Source organism: Passer domesticus, chromosome 3 (assembly GCF_036417665.1).
Source record: "Passer domesticus isolate bPasDom1 chromosome 3, bPasDom1.hap1, whole genome shotgun sequence".
Taxonomy (NCBI): Eukaryota; Metazoa; Chordata; class Aves; order Passeriformes; family Passeridae; genus Passer; species Passer domesticus.
This window is the reverse complement of record NC_087476.1, coordinates 25,221,504-25,247,264: the sequence shown is the minus strand read 5'-3', so window position 1 is coordinate 25,247,264 and position 25,761 is coordinate 25,221,504. Positions and strand designations below refer to the sequence as shown.

General features: G+C 37.0%; 1 protein-coding gene across 10 annotated transcripts in view; it reads left to right on the top strand.

Annotated features, from left to right (window-relative positions):
* LOC135296195 (dystonin-like) overlaps window positions 1-25,761 on the top strand; it is a 288,180-nt gene that overhangs the window by 251,680 nt on the left and 10,739 nt on the right. For 9 of the 10 annotated variants that reach the window (XM_064412231.1, XM_064412229.1, XM_064412227.1 and 6 more), the window contains 18 exons: window positions 687-884; window positions 1,376-1,504; window positions 4,358-4,528; window positions 5,849-6,004; window positions 6,225-6,431; window positions 8,091-8,210; window positions 11,766-11,935; window positions 12,891-13,050; window positions 14,472-14,666; window positions 15,837-15,965; window positions 19,283-19,426; window positions 20,264-20,452; window positions 21,084-21,213; window positions 22,017-22,180; window positions 22,498-22,660; window positions 24,156-24,310; window positions 24,471-24,545; window positions 25,387-25,404. In XM_064412231.1, the coding sequence (XP_064268301.1) occupies window positions 687-884; window positions 1,376-1,504; window positions 4,358-4,528; window positions 5,849-6,004; window positions 6,225-6,431; window positions 8,091-8,210; window positions 11,766-11,935; window positions 12,891-13,050; window positions 14,472-14,666; window positions 15,837-15,965; window positions 19,283-19,426; window positions 20,264-20,452; window positions 21,084-21,213; window positions 22,017-22,180; window positions 22,498-22,660; window positions 24,156-24,310; window positions 24,471-24,545; window positions 25,387-25,404 (2,673 nt within the window). The remainder of the gene's footprint in view (window positions 1-686; window positions 885-1,375; window positions 1,505-4,357; window positions 4,529-5,848; window positions 6,005-6,224; window positions 6,432-8,090; window positions 8,211-11,765; window positions 11,936-12,890; window positions 13,051-14,471; window positions 14,667-15,836; window positions 15,966-19,282; window positions 19,427-20,263; window positions 20,453-21,083; window positions 21,214-22,016; window positions 22,181-22,497; window positions 22,661-24,155; window positions 24,311-24,470; window positions 24,546-25,386; window positions 25,405-25,761) is intronic. The other variant, XM_064412236.1, reaches the window with a different exon arrangement.

The following is a 25,761-nucleotide window of genomic DNA, read 5'->3' as shown; positions in this document are numbered from 1 at the left end:
TTAGATAGGGTTTACCATTCTCTTCCCAACCATTTTGTGTATTTCTTTTTCTGTTCTATATCAAAGGTATTTTTGCCCTGCCCTCCATCCTTCTGAAAACCGCATTTTTTCTCCAAATGTACCTTTTGCCTTTTATGGTTTTTACTGTGGTTCATGATAAGAGGTTTTCCAGCAGATGGAGGAGGTCTTTTGGTGTTAGTAGCACAACCATCCCCCAGCTTTTAGCACAGGTCAAATGTCCTGGTAGCCTGACATAATGTGAAAGGAGTAGTAGCTGTGAAATGCACAAGAAGGCATTGTGGCAGCTGGGTTGTTGTGTAGCACAGCAAGCACATAGTGTTCAAAGAAAAATCCTATTAGAGGAAAGTATATAATAAATTTTTAAAAGTGAAGAAATAATTATTCCCTAGCACTACTATAAACCTTTGATAATTTCAGAAATATGTGCTTTCAGAAGGAATATATTATTTTTTTCCAAGATGCAAAACTAAACTTCAGTATTTTGTCAGAATGGTTACTGTCAAAATTGTTAATGCGTTTGATTGAAGAGGTCTAAGAGCTTTAATTTCTGAAACCTGTGCTGATGTTTAACTACTGTCTTGTCCGTAGACTACAACTGGCTCAATCACTGTGAGTGCCTTCATTCAGTAACTTACTGGTATGACCATGCTGTGTTGCAATTGTAGGTGCTACAAAATGATGTTTTTGCTCATCAGTCTACGGTGGAAGCTGTTAAAAAAGCAGGAAATGACCTGATTGAATCAAGTGCTGTTGAAGAAGCAAGTAATTTACGGAGCAAGTTGGAACTCCTGAATCAGCGTTGGCAAAACTTGTTGGAAAAAACAGAGCAAAGGAAACAGCAGCTGGATAGTGCTTTGATCCAGGTGAACAGGAAATGATCAAATATAGACATAATTCAGAAAAAGGGTCTTTTACATGAAATACACAGATACATGTATTAGAAGTTGGCCTAAATCAAAACCATTATGCAGATGCTCCTGAATCTGGAGAAAGTTTGAATCCAGCTGTATCTTCCACAGCTGGACATTGTCCCTTACAGTGCTGATGTAAGACTTCACCTTTAGGTCTTCATGTTTGTAAAGGGTGTAATTTCTGTATATGTGTATTATTCAGGGAAAACGTTTTCACAGTAGTTATTTTGACTGCTTTTATGATTTCTATGGTTTTTTGTCCTTTAGATTGACTTGAGCTAGTTTGTTTGTTTCCTTTTTCCTTTATTTCTTTCTTCTTCTTTAATTTCCTTTGATTATTACAAATATCTAATTAAACCTGTTGCCAATATGCTTATACATCTGAGCTGGTATTGTAATGGAGAACATTTAAGTTATCTCTAAAATGATGTGGTATAATTTAGGCTCAAGGTTTCCATGGTGAAGTTGAGGATCTGCAGCAATGGCTGACAGACACTGAACGTCAGCTGTTGGCATCAAAACCTGTTGGAGGCTTACCAGAAACAGCAAGAGAGCAGCTTAATGCACATATGGTAAGTGTCAGTATTAGAATGCTTTGCAAATTGCATTTCAGGGCTAACTATCTTTTAAGAGTGTTTTTTGTAAATACAGAGTGTGTTCTATATATCACTAGGTCTGTACAGTGTCTTGAAGAAATTTAATAGCCTTCAAAACAACACTGTTATTTACGGTGTAGTTTAGTAGCCTGTTGGGACGTGCCCAAAGCTGAACCATTATTAGTGTTGAGACAAATAAAACAACTTTTGCATCTTTACAAAAAGTATTTGCTAATTCCTATTCTTCTTTTCCTTTCTGACCCCATAACTAAATCTATGATTTTTCTAAAGTTTGAAGATCAACCTAAAAATGGTCCACATTCACTGAACCTTGACTTCAGAGACTTTGATCCTTTATTCCTTATCTAACCAAAGCTGACTGTAAAGTCATCATTAGCACAGAAGTAAGAGGGACTACTGGCTTGTAGAGGCTGTGCTTTGATTAGAAATGGCAAGCTGACCAGGATGCCTGAATTATTCCCTTTCTTTCTCTTTTAAGAAACCTTCTGTGGATTTCTCTGCTCCCATGGAACCATAGAGTTTAAAAAAAGACACTTAAACTTGATCTCTTCCCTCTAAGGAAGGTAGTTCTTACTGTTCCATTTGTGTAAAATCATGATGTGCTATTAGGCCAGGATTTAAGCCCAGACCTGGTGATCTGAACCTCTGAATTCTTGGCTCATATTTAACAGCGATACTTACTGAACTGTACTTGAACTGGAATGTGCCTAACCTGATACTTCCAATTAGAATGCTGAATTGTCATATTAAAAATCAGGTTTGGTTTTTTTTTTATTTTAATGATGCTAAAGTTCATTGCTTACCAACAGGAGGCACTTTTTTCCCCTTCTTTTTGTCCTTAAAAATTTGCCGGTATGTATAATTGATAGGGAAACTAATTTACAGTTTTAAAATCAGTTAAGACAGGAAACTAGATCCAAACACAAATACTTCTGTGGTTTTGAATCCCTATAATCCTTTTCTTTTTGTCATAAAGGAAAAACAAAAAAAGGGAAAAAATAGGAGGTGGATGTTTTTCCCCCTGTGAGAGTGGACTCATGATTCCCTGAAAGTCAGTGGTGATCTTTCCTTTTTTCATCCTGCGCTTAGATGAAGATGCAAACATTTTCCATGGAAAGCTTCAGTATTTTCTTTTAGTACATTCTTTGCTATGCAGATTTTCTATGCTTACAAAGTCCTTTAGCTAAAGGGCCCTTAGTTAAAGGGCCTTAAATTCAATGTTATAGTCAGAACAAGTCTGAGTGTCCCCAGTAATATGCACTGTAGATGTGCAATCCCTCCTGACTGTACATGTACATTTTAACAGGATGTTGTTATCCTGGTGGCCATCTGCAGGCACTGACTTGCTATCAACCCTTAAAGCAGAGAACTTGATTTCCTTTTGGTTAAACCTTAGTACACATGTGCAGATATGTGTTAATTTTCTCTCTATTTATTTTTTTTTCTGAAATGTTGAGGCCACTTGTCATGTTGTCTACTACATTCCAAATTCAAACTTGGCTCTAAGTGATTAGAGCCAGCTGTGTTAATTACTGATCTGAAACTGAAGGAGAAAGTTTTACACTACATTTTGATTAGTTCCTCTTTGGAAGTAATGTTATGAACCATGTTCTTTAGTATAAGGCCTGTTTCCATAGATATGAGTAAAAGATATGAATTGATGAACCTCAACCATAATTGGTTCACAAATGGAGTTGGGATTGGGCTGCATTTCCAGCTAAAGCAGCTCCAGGAAAACAAAAGATATTAAGAGACATCACAGGATTCCAGTAGGAAAGGGGCTTAAAAGACACCTTTTTAGGTATCCCAGTGCTGCTCAGACCATCCCTCTCCTTTTCTTAAAACAATCATTGTTTCAGTTTCTTCCTGAAGTAGTAGGAAGAAGCAGACATGGGGACACGATTTTCCATAGTTCTCAGTAAGAAAACAAAGACATTTTCTGTTGTGTCAAAATCTTAAGCTCAGGAATGAGCCTGCTTCTTGCTTTGCCCTCCGATGTGGTCAGGTACAGCCCTGTGTACACTTTCTTAACCCCAAAAAAATGTTTGGTTTGGACTCTTGTTCTGAGAATCAGAGGAAAAAGTACTTTTCTTCTTATTTGCAAGCCACTTATTCCTCTTCATCTTGTGAAGATGTTCCTCATTTATGAGTCTGCAGCAGCTTTATTGGTACATTTTGATTTGCTTATTACCAGTACTGAACATGTCTTTTTGAGTCAGACAGATGCATGGGAGCTCCCAGACTTTTGCCAGCTTATCTTTAACATTTTTAAAATGTTTAAAAAAGCATAATTATTAGAATAGTTTACAGGTAAAACACGTTATTACCATTATTATTACAACTTTCTTTTAATGTCTGAAATGTCTCCAGTGCTCATGCTTGGCAAGTGAAGGAAGATACTGACCATGTGCAATAAACCAGGCCTCCCAAGCTGTCCTACCACTTTTGAAGGGTATTGGATAGGTCTGGACCTCCAGCACACTGTGTAATCCTGACACCTTTGTGTTTTGGCTGCAAATGGACTTTAAACCAACCAAATTGTAGCAACTCGAAGAATTCATTAAGTGCATAGTACTTACTTTGCCAACCTTTGAATCTCAGAGAAGACATTGACAGACAATACAAGTTTTCAGTTCCTGAGGAACTGTGTCCCTCATTTTCTCAATTGGCTTTTTATGAATTACATGTTTTTCCTTTATTAGTCTTAATCATACCTGCTAAATATTAGGGGAGGAATGAATATTATACTGGTATTTATAAAGAGTATCGAATTTGTACCTCATTATTTCTGGTGCTTTCTTTCTTTAGGAACTTTGTGCTGCCTTTGAGGCCAAAGAAGAGACATACAAGTGTCTAATGCAGAAAGGCCAGCAGATGCTTGCAAGATGCCCAGAATCTGCTGAAACAAACGTTGAGCAGGACATAAATAACTTAAAAGAGAAATGGGAATCTGTGCAAACAAAACTCAGTGAAAGAAAAGTAGGTGTTTTTACATAAAAATCGAAGTGTAAATCACGCATTTAATTTGTTAATGATCCGTGGTTTTATGGATGCATACTTGCCTGATTTTTTACATTTAAAATCAGTTGTAGAGACTGGTGCAATTCAGAAATATGTTTAGAAAGTACTGGGGAAAATAAAATTGAAGAAGTTAGTTATCCATAATTGGGGAGGAGTATGGTGAGAATGGCACAAGTCTGTTCCACAGAAATATATTAACTGATAACTATTAATGCTCACTTGGAAGGTCTAGGGGTTTTCTGGGTTTTATTGCAGTAGTCGTAGACATGAGAGCCTGATCCTTCCAGTTTATCTCCTACTTAGTACAGAATTGCTGTGTTAATTTTCCTGGTGTTTAGCCTTTTTTTAAATTCCCAATGCTTGGCCTTTTGCTATTTACTTCAGGTGACTACCTTCTGTTCTAACAGATCAATAGCATGATTTCACTGATATGCAACATACGTTTCCTTGTTATTAATTTCATGTGGCTTTCATTCCTTCACGAAATACAGTCCACTTGTTCTAACTTGATCAAACAAAAAGAATACCCATGATTGCAAACAGAGAAATTCTCTGTACAGCACTGATAAGTATAAAGCAAAAATATTTAACTCACAACTTAACTGTATTTTACAGTTATAATGCTGACGTGTCTTAAGGTAATAAAAAAGTAAAAATGACAAGCTAATTAATACCCAATATGAGCACCTTCTTGCAGGAGGCTGTAAGGTTGGGAGGTCAGCAGTGAGGTCAGCAGTGTAAATGTTTGAAAATCTCTGACTGCTGTCTCATGATCAACAAAATTCTGTATCCCAAATAATTTTCTGTTGAGGCAACCAAAATGACAGTTGGACTTTATTAAAAAGAAGTGCTCTAGGAAAGCATTCTTCATCAAGTGCAACAGAATAAATGTGATGACCTACTTGAGGCTCTTCCAAATGCACTACCACTTTAGATTTCTGAAATTCTACTGGATTTGCATTGAACTTGATAAAAGCAAATGTCCCATTTAAATTAAATAGTAGGAAATATGGAATATTCTTCTGCTCTGGATAAGTTTATCTTGATACTAGGTGCTGTATTTTCTATTCATCTGTTACATGTAATTTTGCTCTAACTCCTGTATCCATTTCCTTGAATATAGGCTGTTACTTTAAAACTCAGAAACTTTGATTTGGAAAAGTGTTTTAAAATGCTAAAGTAAAATGGTTTACTCCAAAGCGCTGAACTAAAATGGTTTCTTTGGCTGAAGCCCCCGCACAATATCAGCCTCTAATAAAGTATGACCTGCCTTTACAGACCAAACTGGAAGAAGCCCTCAATTTAGCAATGGAGTTCCACAACTCACTTCAAGATTTCATCAACTGGCTTACTCAGGCTGAGCAGACTCTAACTGCAGCTTCTCGGCCAAGTCTTATCTTGGACACTGTCTTATTTCAAATTGATGAACACAAGGTATGTAAAGAAACAGATGTGTAATGTTTTTCTCCCACTCTTTGGAGATACTGCAACAATGTCCAAATGAATCCTATAATGCTGGCACTCAGAGAACCATTTCATTTGTTTTAAAATTGTGTTTTGTAGTCTTTCTCACTACATCATTCTTTATCAGGCTGGGGTTTTTTCAGTGTTTACCCAACACAGTATTCAGTAATTTTTCTCCTTTTTTTCCAAGGTTTTTGCCACAGAAGTGAACTCTCATCGAGATCAGGTCATAGAGCTGGACAAAACTGGAACCCATTTGAAATATTTCAGCCAGAAACAGGACGTTGTCCTTATTAAGAATCTGCTGATCAGCGTGCAGAGTCGATGGGAAAAAGTAGTCCAACGCTTAGTTGAAAGGGGAAGAGCTTTGGATGATGCAAGGAAAAGAGCCAAACAGGTAATGGGACAACAGCTGTTATAGAGCTCTTTCAACTCAGTTGTAATTGCATCCAGACTCTTGAAGAATATGATGCTTTAAAGCACTTACAAAGCAAACCTGGGTTTAGTGTAACAGACAGTGTTGAGTTAGTGGAACAATTTCTGTGATTCAATCCCAGAGCACTTCATTTGGGAAGTGAAAGCATCATTTTCAACCCAAGCAGTGACTTCTGTCTGCAGTATAGGATAGTCTGAAAAAAGAAAGTTACAGTATGGATTCCAGATGTGTATTAGTGCCATCTGTCTTCAAAAAGAAGTTTCATAATCAACCCTCTATATTTTAAAGAATGGGATGAACCCTTTTCACTAATCTGTGGGAGTATTCCTTAGCATTTTCTTCTTGTGTCTATATTGTGTCCTGATTATACTCAACATTTATCACTCAATCTCTTATGTTAGTTACTAGACCAATTTGTTCTGTGTGGTAAGATATCTCCATTTATTTCCTTATAAACCCAGAGAGGTTGTTTTTTCAGGGGAGGTGGCCGATTTCACAGTTTTCTTCATTTGAGAGGATACATGGTTTTTTCCTTAGATACATGTTTTCCTCACTGAGGAACATAAATGATAAGATGCAAAATGTGTGAGAGGAATGTAAGATGTTTAAATACCAACAGGAAATTGTAGCTCCTTTCTGTTAAAGAGAACATGATGATTCAAGATTTGGTGATGTTCACAGTTAAACCATGTTCCAATGTTCACCACTACCACCGCTCAGCTCATAGAGCAAGAACTTCTCTGGGCAGTGAATTAGCCCATAAGCCAGTTGTGCTTCTTATTTTCCAGCAGTTTCTCTTGTGCATTCACACACACAGCAGTTCTGCAATGAGATGGATTTCAGCTCAATATGAATTTACAAAGCTGAATACAGTGTTATTAGGATGACAATTGTGTGGAAGGAGTACTGAAGGCCACTCGTGTCAAGGCCTAATCAACAGCCCTGAACAGCAGTGTCTTAGATGCCTTGAAAGGTTTCTGAACCAGTTTCTTGTGCTTTCATGTGTAGGCAGCCCAGGCAAGCAGAATTTTCAAGAGAAAGAGAAGTAACCAGCTTAGAAAAATCAAAACCCAAACGGATGACACATTGTGAAAGCTGGTTGAATTTTTACTTTTTCCCTGCTTCCTTCCCTGAAGTGCTCTTTTCTTTGAAACAGGAAGGAAGATCAAAAATCTGTTCCTTGCTCATCAAGATAGCATTTGATATAATGACAGCTTTTAAGAGTGTTACAGGGAACATCTTGGGCAGTCATCCAGACAGAAGTTTTCCCCAGTGATTCACTGCTATGATCCCATATAAGCAATAGTTAAGCCCAGTTCTTTGTGTATTTACTATCCATTACTAAAACTGTAGAAATTTAAATGACCAACACATCAGCAGGTATTACCAGTATGTCTCTGACAGATACATATGATACATGCACATCATGTACATTAAATGTTGTTAACTCACTTGGTGAAGGGAGACTACTACACAGTGGGCACATGGCTAGACCAGTTCTGTCTAAGAGATCAGGGAGAACAAACACATCAAATTTTGTTTTGGTTGGGGTTTAATGATTTTGGACTGTTTTGTCAACCAGTGAATTTTAAAGTCCATCCAAATCTGACTTTCCTTTAGTTCCATGAAGCCTGGCATAAACTTATGGAATGGCTGGAAGAATCAGAGAAATCTCTGGACTCAGATCTTGAAATTGCAAATGACCCTGACAAAATAAAGATGCAGCTTGCACAGCATAAGGTGAGTCATGACACACAAAATGCCCAGTGAAATGTAGGGTAAGTATTTTGGCCTTGCACTGTTCAATCATCAAAGAAAGTAGATTTGCGGCCTCACTGCAATGGGGTGTTTATTCACATCAAGTTAAATGATGGTGTTTTAAAAGGGTATGAATGAAAAGAATTTTTCACAGTACCTTGATATGTGGGGGAATGGTTAAAAATGAAGAGGAAAGAATAATACAGCACCACGGAAACTTTAAAAAGCAGATTAATACCATTTCAGAATAGGGATCTCTGAAGAGGCTTTCTTTAAGTTCTTAAACCAAACATTTACTGTCCACTTACTTGGGTTGAGCTTTTTCTTCTAATACTTTAGGACAACTTCAAAAGTGAAAATAATCTTAATTAAGTATTTTGATTGGCAGTTGCTTTTTATGTTAAGTGGAAACATTAATGGAATCCCCTAAAAAACACTGTGACAGTATTAGAGCAAATACTGCCTCCATATTTCTCTTTATTGGATTCAAAATTCTGAAACCATCTTTTCAGAAATTCAGCTGTAAATATGTAAAAATCTCTCATTCACTTGGCTTTTCAAACTTGTAATGATAATATAAAGCTCTGTAATTCCATCAGACATAGCAAAGACAAAAGTAGTCTTTACTTCATTTTGACTGATTTCTTTAAAATGCCTAGAATAATATATTATTGAAGATCAAGTGGATGAGAGATAGAATCTTCAGAGATATTAAGATTTCTCTTAGGGCAGTTTTATTAAACACTAGAATTATGTAGTTTTCTAAATTTTGGCATATATTTAATTTTTATGTCAGTTATATTGTTCTCCATTTACTCCTCTTTTTTTTTAATATTTCACAGTATCCTGAGGGGTTTGCATATCTAATTTTTTCTTTTCATTGTAGCTTCTAGTGATTGCCTTTACCTCTGACAAATTTTGTCATATATAATAATGACTTCATCAGTCTGCTTTATTTTTTTATCATCTCTCAGTGTTTATCAGCCAGGAAACCATTCTCCTTTAACATAGCGAGAGCTGGCAGTTGGTCAAGCAAAAATAATTTTACCTGTGTCTGCTGTTAAAAACCTTCAGATAAAACCTATGTTAACATTCTGTTATGCCAGCTCTGCGATTTCAGTTTGTTTTGTGATTGCTGCTGTTGCCAGAATTTGAAGTCCGTGATCTGAACTGGCAGGGGAGGATTCTTGCTGTTATGATAGTCTGAGTCTTACTAATCTTCTAATCCTTTCACTCCTCTCTTTTCTTTACATATTCAAATTCCTCTCAGTATGGTCAGCACTGTCACTTTGCTTTGAGGTTTGCAGGACTCTCTGCCTGAGAGACCTGAGTCCTTTCTCATCCCATCTTCAGAAATGTTAAACAGATAAACTTGATATGTGCTTTATACCTACAGCAGTACATTTTATGAGACCAAGCTTCCTCAAATGGACTGGCAGACTCATCACTTCTGTCACTGATATCTTTTCTTCAGCTTCCTTCATGTAAAAAGCCTGCAAAGCATTACAGCTTGAGTTGCTTGAATCTCATTAAGGAATGGGATGAAATTGGTACAGGCACAAAAGGATTGAAACTGGTGATCTGGAGAAAAAAGATGAATGTGTGTGAGAGAGGGAGTTTGGTGAACTTTGTGACTTTAAACTTCAAACACCAGCCTCTCAAGAAATCAACTCAATTGTTTTTTAATGAGTTGTCAAACCTCCCAACAGTGCAATGTCCTTCCTTGTATTTTAAGTCTTTTCCTTCCACTCCCACATATACTCTGTGTCAGTCTTTGTCTTTTCTGTCCAGCCTTGAAGGTTTCCTTGCTGCATTTAGTTAAGGATTTTGCTATCCCATCTGAATGTGTGCTGTAAGCAATAATTTGGACTCACTCTTTGCCAGTCGTTACTGCCAAAAAAAAAGTCCCTGAAAAAGAAAAGCCAAGATAATGTTTTCTCTCTCACTCATATCTAGCATATTGCCAGGGACTTTTGGGGGTTATTCATAGTCTGTTTGTTGGAATTTTTTTCTCATTTTTAGGAGTCCGGAATGGAAAAACCCGCACTAGGTCACCCAATCCATTCCTGTGCTAATGCTGAGTGTTCTTACAGAATATTTATATGAATCTGGCTAATTTTATCTCAATGTGCCCATCTTCCTTAGAAGGAAGGTATCTAGCTGATACCTACAAAAATCTCAGTAATTAACTTACCTATCTGTTCCTGGCAGCTTAAACCAAAATTTACTCTGTTATACCTGAAGTCAAGTGAAAGTAGATATGGTTTAGTCTCAGGGAATGAACTAAATGCAACCCATATTTAAATCTAACTAACATCTAACATTACTAACTTTGCCATATTTAAATCTGTTTTTCCTGTATGATCTTTCTGTGGCAGCAATTTAATTGTGTTTCCTTGTGCAAACCTAGTTACATTGTCTAGTGTTAGTAGTTAACAAAGCCCATCAAATAAAAGAAGCATAGACATAGCATTGTTTGTATTGAAGGAACTATTATAAAAAACGGATTATTTTGAAAATTGTATTTCATTTTACTGTAGTGTTAGCTTGACAAGTATGTTTTTCTTAAAGTTTTTTTCTTGTTTTGTATGAGGAAAATAAAAGATTAGTAAGGAAATACTAAATTACAAAACAAATATTGCTTCTTTGGTAACAAAAGAACCCAAAAATATTTGATGCTTTATACAAGGATTTTCTAAATCAAACTTGTGGCTTAATTTTTTCCAACTGATTTGCTGCACACCTTCACGTAGGTGTGAAATAAAACATTTCAAGCATTGCTGCAGTTTAAAAGCTGCCTTGTTGGGCTGGTGCTGTCTTCTGCCAGTGTTCCTTAATTAAATTATTTACTCTCTCAGTCAGTTAATTCCTGTGTGGTATCAGATGAACTGTGTTTCCTGTGCTCTTCTGTGCCTGTGAAAAGCTTCCAGAGGATCTGTGCAAAAGGAGCTGGCAGCAGACTCTGTCACTGTCGTTGTCCAAAGTTCTGGGGCACAGAAACCTGCTTGTGATTTTTACTTCTAGCACACATTGAGTTATTTGGATGTTTCCTGACTGCTGCTTCTACTCAGAGGTTTCCCAGCTTGTCCATGTTGAGCTAAACTAAAAAAACCTTTGTGGCTCTTGGGGAGCTCTACAAGTGGCTTGAAATTTTAGTTTGTAAGAATGTAGTGCAAAGAATGCTCAGTTAATGGCTCCCAAAGCAGCAGTTCTTTCTCATCCTTCTGACTGTTAGGCTGAAATTTGGGAATATTATGGTAGGACAGGAATCATTGCCCTCACTGAAGGAGGGATTTTCCCAAAGTTGTTCCAGTAAGCAGAGAGCTACATTTCCAGAGGACAAAGAGCAGGTGTCTACTAATGTCAAGCCCCAGGTGCACTGTGGCTCTAGCATAGAAGTTTTGCAGTAAGTTTAAATTCTTCTTGCAGCAACATTTACAATTTATGTTGTAAATAGTATGTCAAAAACTAATTAACTATGGCCTGTAAGCAGTTAATGATATATGGATATTTTCTTTTTTTTTTCCATATATATAGGAATTCCAGAAATCTCTTGGTGCCAAACATTCTGTGTATGATACCACAAATAGGACTGGACGTTCCTTGAAAGAGAAAACCACCTTGGCTGATGACAATTTGAAACTTGATGACATGCTGAGTGAACTAAGAGATAAATGGGATACAATTTGTGGAAAGTCAGTGGAAAGGTAATGAAACTCAGCTAATTATTCATCAAATAAAAAGGCTTCTTTTTTCGAATTTGTTGTGTAAAAGTAGAATCAGAGTGGCTAGCTTGTTTGATAGTTAAGAATGCCAAAGCAGTGAAATACTGCAAATGCATACTTTGCTAATACAATGGTATTCTACAACACAATGGTATTGTAGAAGAGCAGGGGAGGAAGTGGAAGGAAGAGCCCTTTAAAAAAGGGAAACTTGATTTGAAGTTCTCTGGAGGTACTGGTCAACACAGCAAGCTGAACATGATCCAATGTGTGTCTGGGTGGCCAAGAAGGTCAATGGCATCCTGGCCTGTATCAGCAATAGAGTGGCCAGCAGGACCAGGGCAGGGATTGTCCTGGAGAGACCACTCCTCAAATCCTGTGTGCAGTTCTGGGTCCCTCACAATGAGAGAAACATTGAGGGGCTGGAGCCTGTCCAGGGAAGGGCAATGGAGCTGGTGAAGGGTCTGGAGGGAGGGGGCTTAGGGAGCTGGGTTTGTTTAGCCTGGAAAAAAAGAGGCTCAGGGGATACTTTATTGCTGTCTACAAGTGCCTGAAAGAAGGCTCTAGCCTGGTAAGATGGGGCTCTTCTCCCAGGCAACAAATGACAGCAGGAGAGAAAACTGCCTCAAATTGCACCAAGAGAGGTTTAGGTTGGATTTTAGGAAAAACTTCTCTGAAAGGGTTGTGGAGCATTGAAACAGACTGCCCAAGGAAGTAGTTGAGTCACCATCCCTGGAATTGTTCAAAAGGCATGTGGATGTAGCACCTGGGGACATGATGTAGTGGTGCTGGGATAGTGGTTGGACTCAATGATCTTACCAGTCTTTTTCAACTATAACACTTCCATGATTCTATTATTTTATGCTGAAAATATTTTCCTGAAGTGTGTAAATGATTATTTTATCTCTGTGTGGTTTTTGGGCTTTTTTTCCCCTCTCAGACAAAATAAACTGGAGGAAGCCCTGCTATTTTCAGGACAGTTTACTGATGCTCTGCAAGCTCTCATTGACTGGTTATACAAAATTGAACCTCAACTAGCAGAAGACCAACCAGTACATGGAGACATCGATTTAGTAATGAACCTGATTGACAACCACAAGGTATTTCCAAAAATACTGGCTTTTAATTACCGGACTGCTCAAAACTGTAGCATTTTAATAATATCTTTATCTTTCTCTATTCTGTAATTTTTAGAAATATAAAAGTTTTGTAACACAAATGTAGTCAACAGTAGAAAATGCTGTAGAACTTACATGAAAGAGGACAACTCTTAGTGACTCCTTAATACCAGTTAGCACTAAGATATTCTATTTTATTGTGCTGCCCTGTGTATTTAATAGCATAATGTATTTAATGTCATAAATCACAAATATGTATTTGCAAATGTGTGTTTTGGGGCAAGAGATGGCAAAAATTATTTTACTGGAAAAGTCTAGGGCAGACAACTCTTTTTGAGTCCATCTGCTAACTAAATGTCCTGTGCACTTACCATGACTACAGCAGCCTTTCAGACCTGTGGGGCTGCTGTATATTTATTGAGAAAAATAATTACAGTGCTAAAATTATGCATAGATTTCAACTAGACCATGGCCCAGGAAGCTCGTGTTGGAAACCTGCAGTATTATGTTACTGAAGTGGTTTTGGATGTGGGAATGAGTAGGAGATATTGGACTCTGCCTCTGAATCCCGGTTTTGCAGTTCAGTAAGTCAGAAGAAATGGCTGCTGAAGTTACTTGTGTTGAAAATGTGACACATAGGCTGAGCTCTGCAGCCAGGAAAGATTAGGAGGTGAAGGTCCCTCTGTTCATCCTGTCAGTTTCTGTATCTCATCCCCCCTAAGGAGGAGATTTTGGGCCTCAAAAAAAAAAAAGCATTTGGAAACATGGGTTGTCTTTAAAAATTAGCCTGCACAGTGCTTCAGTTGCTACTGAAATCCCTCTGTCCATCACAAGTGGGTCGCAGTTAGTGGCACAGCACACTGTAATTATGTTCTTTTAACAGCTTCTTTTAAGTAACTGGAGCTTGTTCAATCTACTACTGTGAACAAACTTCCACATGAAAATATGAATAAGCAGCAAGATCCACAACCTTACAGTTTGACCCCCAGGAGGGGATTTATTTCTATTGGGATGATTTTAAACCCTCTCCTTGAGTTGTAGCTTTTACCTGATCTTTTCCTGCCATAGCAATCTTATGTGTTAATCTGTGTCAGATCAATTGCTTTGATAAAGAATGGAAAGCCAGCAGTGGTAAGGAGACTGGATTTCCCATGCATTGCACCAGAATGGATTCTTGGGATCTGCCTGACATTTTCCTACCATATTCCAGTTTTATTATGTTAGAAGAGAGTGTCAATATCTTCCTGTGGAATCTAATAAATAGAACTTAGGTGTTTTGCACCACTCTTGACAGAAATAAATGTGCATTTTCATTTCTTTTCATAACCAGAAGTTTTTTCTTGTTTCTTACATAAGCATGTCTTAATGAGCTAAACATTTCAAATCTATTTGATGGTGTCTAGGTTTTCCAGAAAGAGCTGGGAAAAAGAACAAGCAGTGTCCAGGCTCTGAAGCGCTCTGCAAGGGAGCTGATAGAAGGCAGTCGTGATGACTCTTCCTGGGTCAAAGTCCAAATGCAGGAGCTGAGCACTCGCTGGGAGACAGTTTGTGCCCTGTCAGTGTCCAAGCAAACACGACTGGAACAGGCTCTTCGGCAGGTAGAGGAATAATAATGTTTCTACATGTGCTGTATGAGAAGGAGTGAAAAATATCTTGCAGTTTAGTTGCCAAAAATTTCATTTTCACTTGATGTCATTCCCTCTCATTTCATTTGAAAATACTCATTTACGTGCTAATGCATTGCTTACCTTGTTTATTCTTTTACCACAGCACATAAATAGTGCCTCTTAGCATTTATTATTCCTGTTATTATTAGTCTCTGCCACAAATGCAAAACAAATGTTTCGAAGACCTTACCATCTAAGGAAATCACTGAAGTTACAGTCAAATACGAAGGATGATAAAGAACTGTGTCCCATTCACAAGAAGAGGAGGTTGCAATCATATTTATGCTTTTTGTGCCTTATTGGAAAGAAGTAAATTTGGGTACTGAAAAAATTCTTTACTTTGGCACAATTAAAATGCATGGTGAGGTACTAGAGAGAAAAAAAAAGAGTTGTGCTGAGTGCAGTCATAACCTGGAACAGTCTATGTATGTCAGCACTCTGTGGTACCAATCCCAATAAATAGGTTTATCTGTATTGTTTCCAAACCTGAGATAATATGGATGTACAACTCTCTGAAGATATAGTAGCTTGAGCTGATGCTAGAATGGGGCTCTGCAGTGGCAGTGTATCCACTATGTACAATATTCCTGCTCTGCTTTGCTCAGCAGACACAATCCTGAACTTACCTCTAACAATAATTATGATTGAATATGGCTGTACCCAAAGGTGAATCTTTTTTGTTTTCTCTAGACGCAAGAATCACTCTCCAACAGGCTGTCAATTCATTTTGCTTTACTGGTGCTTTAGGCTGTACAGACAATAGTTTTCCTCTCTCCAGCTGGTCCCTGAAAGCACCTCCTATGTAATTTGTCAGTGAAAAGGCATGACATTCTCAACTGAGCTGCAAATACAATAGAAATCAGATGGCTAAAAGCATGAACAGGCTTTTAGGCTTCCTATAATTTTTTTTGGGAAGCATGAGCTGTTTTTACAGTTATGAAAATGTAGTGCTGTATGTCATTGACTTTTTAATGGAAAGATAATGTGCCGGTACTGCTGGATGATTAATGATTCCAAATGTGGGCTCAATCTCCCTGTGTAAGCTGCAGTGTGTCTGTCAGGTCATCTCATGAGTGACCATGACTTCTTGTGTCTTAACAGGCAGAAGAATTCCACTCAGTTGTCCATGTCCTTTTGGAGTGGCTGGCAGAGGCAGAGCAGACCCTTCGTTTCCACGGCATCCTTCCAGATGATGAAGAGGCCTTGAGAACACTGATAGAGCAGCACAGAGTAAGCAAGAACATGCAGAGGATCCTCTTCATTCTAATGGCTCTCATAGGTGGTAAAATAGAGGAAAGGAGGCAGAGTCTATCCCAAATAGTTCTATCCAGCATCCAGTGTTGGAGCAATTCTTTCCGTAGAGAAGCTAGAAATTTAATGTAGTTAAGAGTTTGATGTCCAGACTGGTGTTGGAGCTGTTGTTTGAGTCATCTTGACTTATTAAAGAAAAAACGGGCCTTTAGAAAGTTGCTATAAAGATTCAGAGACAGATGCAAGCCCCTCCGTGGAGTACACCATGCCTGTAATTGCCACACAGACTGCTGCAGTAGCACAAGTGTCTCTGTTTCCTTAGCACCATGGACCTAAATAGACTTTTCTTGCAAGGTCATTTGTAATTGTCTGCAGAATGATGTTATCATCCATGAACTTTTTGTCATGGTGAAGCAGCGTGCTGCCATACTTCACATGCATTGGCAGCTGTAATATTGCAGTGGCATAGGTACTGCAGGTGGTAATTCATAGGCCATCAAACTAACTTTGCAGTAATGAAATGGGAAATTGGCCAAGTAAGGATCATAGAGGTCAAATGTTTGCTGTCCAAACAGGAGGCTACAAACATGCACAGGGCAGCCTACACAAAATAGTACCAAGAGTGTAGTGCCCCCAGTATTATGGAACAAGTTATAAGTCCTGGATATGTTCATCATTGCTCTGAAGAAAGTTAAAGCAAAATTTATGAAATGGAGGTTGGAACAGCATCCTGTTTAAATTGAGTTTGCTAATATTATTATGCAGAGGAGTACACACAAGATAGGACTATTAAATGGTTCTTAATTGAGGGGTTTCCAATGTACTAAAATGCAGTGTTTTGAAAAAGTTTTTGGTTTAGTTTAGGGCCTTGGAAACTGAGTGCTATTCCTAAGCTGGCAAATGTATACATCAAATGTGTGTATACATCAGTGTGTGCTGATGTAGCAGCCTCACAGTGTGTTGACTAATGTTGGCAGCAGCAACTTAATGTCTCTGCTCAGTAAAATGTCTTTTAGCTGCCTTTCCTCCACATGTACTTCACCAGTTCCCTTTTATTTGATTTGTTAATCTTCTGACTACAGAGAACTGAGTGAAATCTTAGGAACCCTGAAATAATTAAAAAATAGAATTTTAAATGTCTTCCTCCACACTGTAGATGGATTAGCAACATGTTTCTGTACTAATTTTAAAATTTGTGCTTCCAAAGCTGAAGCATAACTTGGAACCTCAAAGCAAAGTTTGTCTTTGAGAAACCCTGTCCAGCTGGGAAGGATGATAGCTAGCACAACACAATTAATCTTGGTGTTAGATGTGGCCATACTGTACTTAAACTTTTTTAGTAGGTTTGAGAAGGTCTTCTCACAACCACATTTTCCTCATAAAGGGCAAACAATAGAGAAATTTTCAAGCTAAGATTATAGTACTACAGTTTTCCCACTCACACCATCTTTCTCAATAGGTTATCTCTCCTTTTAAGCTTATAACATTAGCTTTCAAGAAAACAAAAAGAAAATAAGGGAAGAATACATATATATTACTTTTAAACACCATGTATGCATTATAATGCTGAATACTGTAATAAAACCATATGACTGAAATTATTACATAAATATGAAATGTATCATCCTTTTGCCACTGTGATTTTTGTAAAATAGTTTTAGTACATTTGTATTGAACTACGTGTAGAAATGTTTTCTTCAGGACAGTATTTTATCCAAATGGTACTGAGAGCTGTAGTGGGTTAATGCACTGCATTGCTCAGTGAAAAACCTCCCACTTCCTCTTTTGTAAATGTGTCTGTGTTACTGGCTTGCCACAGAGTTCAGTAAAATTAGGGAGAGTTTAATACACTGTGAGTTGTGTGTCATAGATTTAGTTCTTGAAATACTGTAGTACAGCTAAGCAGGGGAACACAATGGGGATTTTTTTGCCCATTTTTCACCTGCCTCTGACTTGTTTTGGTAATCTCTCACTGTAATCCAATTCAACTTTTCCAAAAGTATGTTGAACTGAAATATTGTAAGGATGCCTGTGTTTTTGTGAGAGAGGGTTTGCTATTACAATTTTGGTCTTAAACTTTGTCAATAATTAAAGCTCAAATCAACATAAATTAGCAACAAATAATGCTATATTTTAAATATAGAGCCTACATATTCCAGGCTTCTAGAACAAGGTAGAAGAGATTATATTTTATGTTTTATTTCATAATAACTTCATACTTATTTTGTAAAGGCACAGGAAAATGTCATTATGAGTTGTTGAAGAACCTCTTTTTACGATGTTTTGGTGATTTTGAATTGTCTAATACCTGACTTGGCTCATCTTTAATTTCACCTTTAGTCCAAAATAAATGGTGTTGTGGCTGGAGAGAGGAAGAGTTAAGCTTTCAGAGACATGTTTTCATTTTGTAGCCTAATTAAAGATGTTAAAGTATAAAAAAATTTCCACTAAGCACTGAGAGATATTAGCAATTCTAGTTAAGGATGCTCATAAAGACACACAGACTTGCATAACATTTAGGCAGAAAAATAAAACCATTGTAGTAGCAATGTTTAACAAAACTAAAAGGGAAAGGGAAAAAAGGGAAAAGAAAAGAAAAAGAGAAAGAAATACAAGCTATAGGAGGGATGGGAAAGGTCCTCCTTTCTTTCTTATTGGTTTTTCTCCCCCACATCCATTTCTGGTCCTGCTGTCATTGGCATACCAATGACTATGAGCTTGGATGCCTAAAGCTGTAAACATCCTTCTGCTTTTACAAGATTTTTTCCACATGCTGTGTCTCTCCCCCTCAGCTGCTGAGTTGTCACATTTGTGTTAGTTTAGTAGAGCTGCTCCTGAACTCTGTCATCTTTTCTGAGCATGCAATTGTAGTTGGACATTTCCAGCCTCTGCTAGGAGCATGATAGTTTATTATGAAGAATTACTGTAACTGACAAACCAAGTCATTGAAATGTTGCCAATAGTGATTCTAGCCATCATATAGCTGGTTTACAGCACTTTTAAATGCTGTGGTTTTCCTTTGTTTTTTTATTAAGGGCATGCATCTTCCAAGGATTTAGACTGTGGTGGGCTTTTAAGGAGTAGCAAGCTGGGATAAGGTTTTAGAGCTTTGTTTAGTACTTTATGTGGAATAGGCTTTTTAAACAGTTTAAGCTTTTCTCATACAAGTGAAACTTCCCTCTTGCAATTTGAATCTGCTTGAGCAGTTAAGAGGCTCAGGACCTTCCAGATTATGCACTCAGATTTCTCTTGCAAATTTTATTAGCATCTAATTAAAATTATTACCTCTGTTTTAGGAATTTATGAAGAAACTGGAAGAGAAAAAGGCAGAGCTGAATAAAGCAACAGGTATGGGAGAAGCTATTCTGGCTATCTGCCACCCAGACTCCATCACCACCATTAAGCACTGGATAACAATCATCAGAGCCAGGTTTGAAGAGGTCAGTATATGTTGAACCATCTTTGTTGCAGCAGTCCATCTTTGATTAGAACACAGCTGACAACTAACATGGTAGTTACACTGTGAGGAAATGATCCAGCTGTTGAGAACTAAACATTTAAAATACCCATGGTGATGGATGTGAATACTGTGCTTCCCTAGGCTTTCTTTCAAAACTTACAGGGCTTTAAGAGCTAAAGCAGATGGTCAAGCTCCTTTGTTTGTATGTATTAAAGGAAATACTGTCTGACACTTCCCAAGTGAGGAAAACCAATAGTTTCTAGGAGGAAATTGAAAAGTTACAAAGGGAAGAAAATACAAGGGCAAATGTGAAGGACTTTCTGATTATATTAGAGAGGATTTCAGTCCAACATATTCTTAATCTAGAAGATACCTAAATTATTTAAGTGGCTATAGGTAGGTTGTACCCTCAGCTGTTAAGGTAATATTTTCTGTTTTATATTAGGCTTAAAGAAAAACAAAATACTGGTGATAGCAAAGTGTGGCTTCAGGAGTGCCCAGGAGGAAAAGTGACACCAAATCATATGTGATTCACTAACTCACACACACAGTTAAAATTCTTATATGTTGCCTGAATGTGCCAGTTTTTGTGTTTAGCAGCACCTAATCCTGAATATCTGTGGAAGAAATGTGTTGGAGTAGGAATTCTAGTTACCTAGCTACTGTTAGTGATCAGCCACTACATTTAACAGCTTTGATATGCAAACATAAGTAGGCCTAAGAAGTAGCTCTGGGTTTACAGTTAGCAGAGCAATTTTAAATACATTGTGAAGAGTTTCAGATGTGCACATACTCATGTATTGGTTCCTTTGTCAAGGTCTTAGCCTGGGCTAAACAACATCAGCAGAGACTGGCAGGAGCTCTGGCTGCACTCATTGCTAACCAGGAGCTGCTGGAAGCCTTGCTGTCCTGGCTGCAGTGGGCAGAGACTACACTAACTGAAAAAGACAAAGAGGTCATCCCCCAGGAGATCGAGGAAGTTAAAGCTCTTATAGCTGAACATCAGGTGAGGATCAGTGGGTGACATGTGTCACTCACACGGGGTTCACAGCTCAGCTACGCTGCGTGGTCAAGTGCGAATCTCCTTTGCTGTTTTTTCTTACAATAATTGAATACAAGCAAGGATAGTATTAGGAATAAAAGAAAACCCACATGAAATGTATGATAGTGCTGCTACCTTAGATCTAGTGCTGCAGTGTGGCTTTACTGATTAAATATCAAAAATAGGTTTATGAAGTGCCAGAGGGAGCTGCTGGTGTAGTGAATGCTCATAGATTTACCCCAGCTTAAACACCAGAGCTGTCTCCCTTCTGTGAACTGCAGTCTGAACAGCAGGATCTTGGAGGCAAGATTCTGTTCTATTTACCTCACCAGATACAGTTAATAAAGGAATTTGACAAATTGGTTTTTAGATTTAGCCTTCTTTTATCAGCCAGGCCATAGTGATCTTAAAAGCTTATAGTGCTGTTTTTTCTTATCTACAAAACATTTATCTGTGTTTATATTGTGAGGCTGGCATTATAAGTGTGTTTCTGTGGGTTTCTTTTTAACTTTGGTGTTTTGCTATTGTGTACATTTTTCATTCCTCTGGTAACTTTTGTGTATTGTTAATTAAGATCCCCTCTATCTGATTGCAGACATTCATGGAAGAAATGACCAGAAAACAGCCTGATGTGGATAAAGTTACAAAGACCTATAAAAGGAAAGCACTTGAACCCTCTCCAGTACAATCTCATATTCCCGTCCTTGATAAGGGGAGAGCAGGAAGTAAGTAATAGCGTATTTTGGGGTGTGTCACACATACCATTGCTCTACCTGTAAAGTTTATAGATTGGTAATGATCTAATAGGTTTGATTAACTTCTGGTGAAAGGGGGTAAAATTCTCTTGGCTGACTTTTCTAATTATCTCTCATTTTTTATAAATATTGAGGAAATTTCTCAGACCAGACATGTATTTTTACATTTTGTCCTTATCTTCATGAATAGCTATTTTTAAAGTGTGCAGCCTTTCCTGTGCCCTTCCAAGACCACGTACATGCTGACTCTTTGCAAATCTTCCATTATCTGAAAGTGCAGACAACTTCACAGAGAGATATAGAGACAAAATTGTACTCTTACTGTCTATAAAATTATATTAATCCAGTTAGAAGTGTATTCAGTGAAGTTGAATGGAAAGTGAATCATCAAGTGAGGAAATTGCTTTTTGTATTTTTAGATATACTTACCCATTGTATTTTATACTTACCCATACATGGAACCTGCTTCTAAAATGAGGTTGTTTACTTTGCAACTCAGAGATTTATGAAGATTTAAACTGTGCAGCTTGATTAGTGGAGCCCTCACTAGCTGTTTCTGGTTAGATAAAAGAGGCTGTAACCACCACTGGGTTGTTCCCCAGCAATGGGAAAAAAAGGAAGAAAAATCCCACTATATGGAATCATCTTGGGGTATGACCTCCTTATTTAGGACATAATTTAGGAATAATTTTGTGAAGGTCAAGTGCATTTCATGTAAACATTTGTTTTGTTTGAACTAGGTGAGCCCTATGCCTTTTATCGTGTTTTAACAGGAAAGCGTTCCCCAACACCAGGCATTTATCCCTCAGCAGCCCAGGCACAAATTGAAACCAAGAACCCACGGGTAAACCTTTTAGTCAGCAAATGGCAGCAAGTTTGGCTTCTGGCCTTGGAAAGAAGGAGAAAACTTAACGATGCTTTGGACAGACTTGAAGAGGTCAGAAAAGCACTGTACAGACTGTACATACTTTTTGCATAATTTTCTTTACCCTGGATTAAATTCCAATAATGTGAACAACTTCCATATTTGTTGTATTATATTGTATGACACAACTAACTGAAAACACTGTGATTCAGGTGCTTTAATGTGCTTTAAAAGCTGTCATCATCATTTTAAATGAAGAGAGCTGAGATATTTAAATGCTTGCATAGGTCCTCAAAAAATCAATTATTCTACAAAATGCAGTATCTATGTAATTGATGTTCTAGATTAATGGATTTCAGCTGAATAACTTATTTCTGTTTTTTATGAAGCTGAGAGAATTTGCCAACTTTGATTTTGATATTTGGAGGAAAAAATACATGAGATGGATGAACCATAAGAAGTCTCGAGTGATGGACTTCTTTAGGAGGATTGATAAAGATCAGGATGGAAAGATTACACGACAGGAATTCATTGATGGAATTCTTTCTTCAAGTAAGTTTTAAAATTAATGTAATGTTGAACTTGGAACAAGCATCTCATGAAATCTTATTGTCTAGATAGTGTGACCTGTGCATTTTATTGTGTTAGAAGGTCACATATTTCCTTTTTGAATTTATTAATTATTATTACTTTGTAATTATTTTACTTGAAAATATTTCTAGATTCTAGAAATTCTTTCTAGTTTTTTACATTGTGAATCAGGTTACAATTGTCACATTTATATTACTGCCTTATTAGTAGTTTGCTGGTTTATTGAAATTAGATTGTCATTCCTATAGTACACTAGCTACTTCAACAATTACTTTTTGATTGATTACTCATAATAGTAAAAAGTACCTTATGTAACCTATAGATGATTTTCAAAATCAGTTCATAGGATCAGATGATTTTTATTAAAGAACTTACATAGAATAGTTTCAGTTATAGAAGGAAACTGTAATTTTTGAAACCAGTGTTTCCATGAGCCATGACAATATTCATATAGTAATTGAATATTATTCAATTACTATATGAATATTATATAGTAAGGCTTAAAATGCCAAGCAGTCAAACTAGAAAGGAATTTTCGTAGCCTTCCTGGTGGATTGATATTCCTTAGTTATGGTGGTAATGTAAGTCTTCCACATCATACATGTGATCATATTTCCTTCTAGGAACTGACTCATAACAGATAAGGACCTAATATTTAAAGTAATCCTTTATCTTCAGATCAAGGATTGAGACTTTTGCTTTGAACAGTAATGATTCAGAACTGGTCTGCTTGTAGCATTTCATTTTAGTTTTACTCAGTAGGAAAATATTGTACTCTGTGTATTTTCCCCCTGGTTTAGGGAATGCAGTAAAGGGGAATATGTGAATATTGCTATTTTGATTGAATTAATAAAAAATAATGAAAAACCCTAATACCACCAAGAGGTTAAATAGTTTACTCTTTTAACTCAGTTGGTATCAATTTATTATGACCACCAAACACTTCTGATATAATCCTTGATCATCACTTTGAAATTTTCTTTGACCATTTTATTGAGAATCTCTGCTGTGCACTTAATTTAAAGGAGGACTTCATGAAACACCACGAATGGATCTGCATTGAGAAGGCTTCGCATTCCAGATTTAACCAGCACTGAAATGCTTGAGCTTCCCTCACTAACTATTTGTCTTGTTAATTTCTGATATTTTATGCACTTTGAAAAAATGTTAACACCCCTCCCCCCACAATATATTTTACAATTTAATCTGTGCCCTTGCTTTTTTCTATGTCTTCAAACCTCACTGTGGTACTCATTTTAATCCAATATCTGGGTAACACTGGAGATTGAGACTGGGGGCTTTTTCCAGAAATATTCCTTCACTTGTTTGAATGTCCTTATTTTTTGATAAGCATTACATGTCACCAAATGCCTAATCATCTTCTAATATTTGTGATAAAGCTTCTCATTGTAATGAGATTGAAAAGCAAAAAAATTTGTGTTGCTTTGTCCTGCAGAGTTCCCTACAAGCCGACTAGAAATGAGTGCTGTTGCAGACATTTTTGATAGAGATGGTGATGGATATATTGACTATTATGAATTTGTAGCAGCTCTTCATCCAAACAAGGATGCATACAAGCCTCTCACAGATGCTGACAAAATTGAAGATGAGGTATGTTCTCTGCTTTCTTGGGTTGCATTCTGTTCTACTGGAGTCATATTCTATAATAATTCACTTTATTTTCACTCCTATTTAATTTGAAGCTTACTAGGTACAAAAATCTTTGGAAATGTGACATTTAAAATAATTATCCTGTTGTGATTTTTTGCAGGTTACAAGGCAGGTAGCAAAATGTAAATGTGCGAAACGGTTTCAAGTGGAACAGATTGGAGATAACAAGTACAGGGTAAGTCTTTTAAGGACCTCAGTTCTTTCAGCTTTCTTCATATGACATGGTTTACAGAAGGAATTAGGCTAAATGAATTCACAAGAATCTTGTACGACAATTATACATTTTCTTTAAGATTGTCTAAATTTTTCTTGTTAGAGCATATAGACTAAAAATCTGGACAGTTGCTGATGCTTGTATTTATTTTCACTCAAACTACTGAAGCTGTTTTCAGTCATAGGAATTTTTAAGAGCTAATGGCACACATCTGTACACATCCATACATACGTACAATATATCCCAAAAGCTGGTCTTTCTGCCTAGATACCTTAAGTGTTTAAACTGTAGCTGATTTTCTATTAGTTTCCTAAAAACAGTGAGTGATATTTTCTTGTGGTATTGTGTTGTGCTTCAAAAATCTTTTAGCAAAGTTTATTCAATCATTTTTACACTCTTTTGTCATTTTATTGGAACATGCATACTTCTGAATATAAGCAAAATGTTAGATACCTGCAGAATTATTTTAGATCACAGAAAAATAAATATTACACAGTAGAGAAATATCTGCTACCCCTGGATTCAAGAACCAGAACAATTTGAGGTAAAACATGCAATATCTGGCTAAGAGAGATTAATAAGTACTTGTAGATTTTAAAAGACCACAGAAACAGCAATGGGAAGGAAACGAAGGCCTTGAATATTTTCCAATATTCAGTCTCTGGATGGCTAGCTACCTGCTCATCTCAAGTAGATACTTTATTTAGAATGCCTAATGTGTTAGTTTGCATGTGTTCTAGGTCATGTAGAGAATTTCCTGTAAACTAATCGTGTCTTTCTTCCATTTTTCATTTCTTATCAGTTCTTCCTGGGAAATCAGGTATAAACCAGTGGAATGTGTTATGAAGTTTTTTTGGGTTTTTTTGGTTTGGTTTTTTTTTTGTTTCTCTCCCTCTCTTTTTTTTTCTTTTCCCCTAACGCATAGTTGATTTAAGCTTGCAATGTTCAGCCTTCTTGCCATCCTTTAATTTTCAGCTAATTCATTGCTGGTCAGCTGTGGTATTTCTTTAAATGCTATGGAGCATTCCTTGTCTCAGGGTCCCTCCTTTACAATCCCTCACCTGCTTTCTTTGGTCATCTTCCTCATTAAGGAGATTACTTTTAAAGGAACCAGATAATGGTCAGCAGCAATTCCCATAGTGAAAAATCTTGAGCATTTAAACTGCAATTGTTGAGA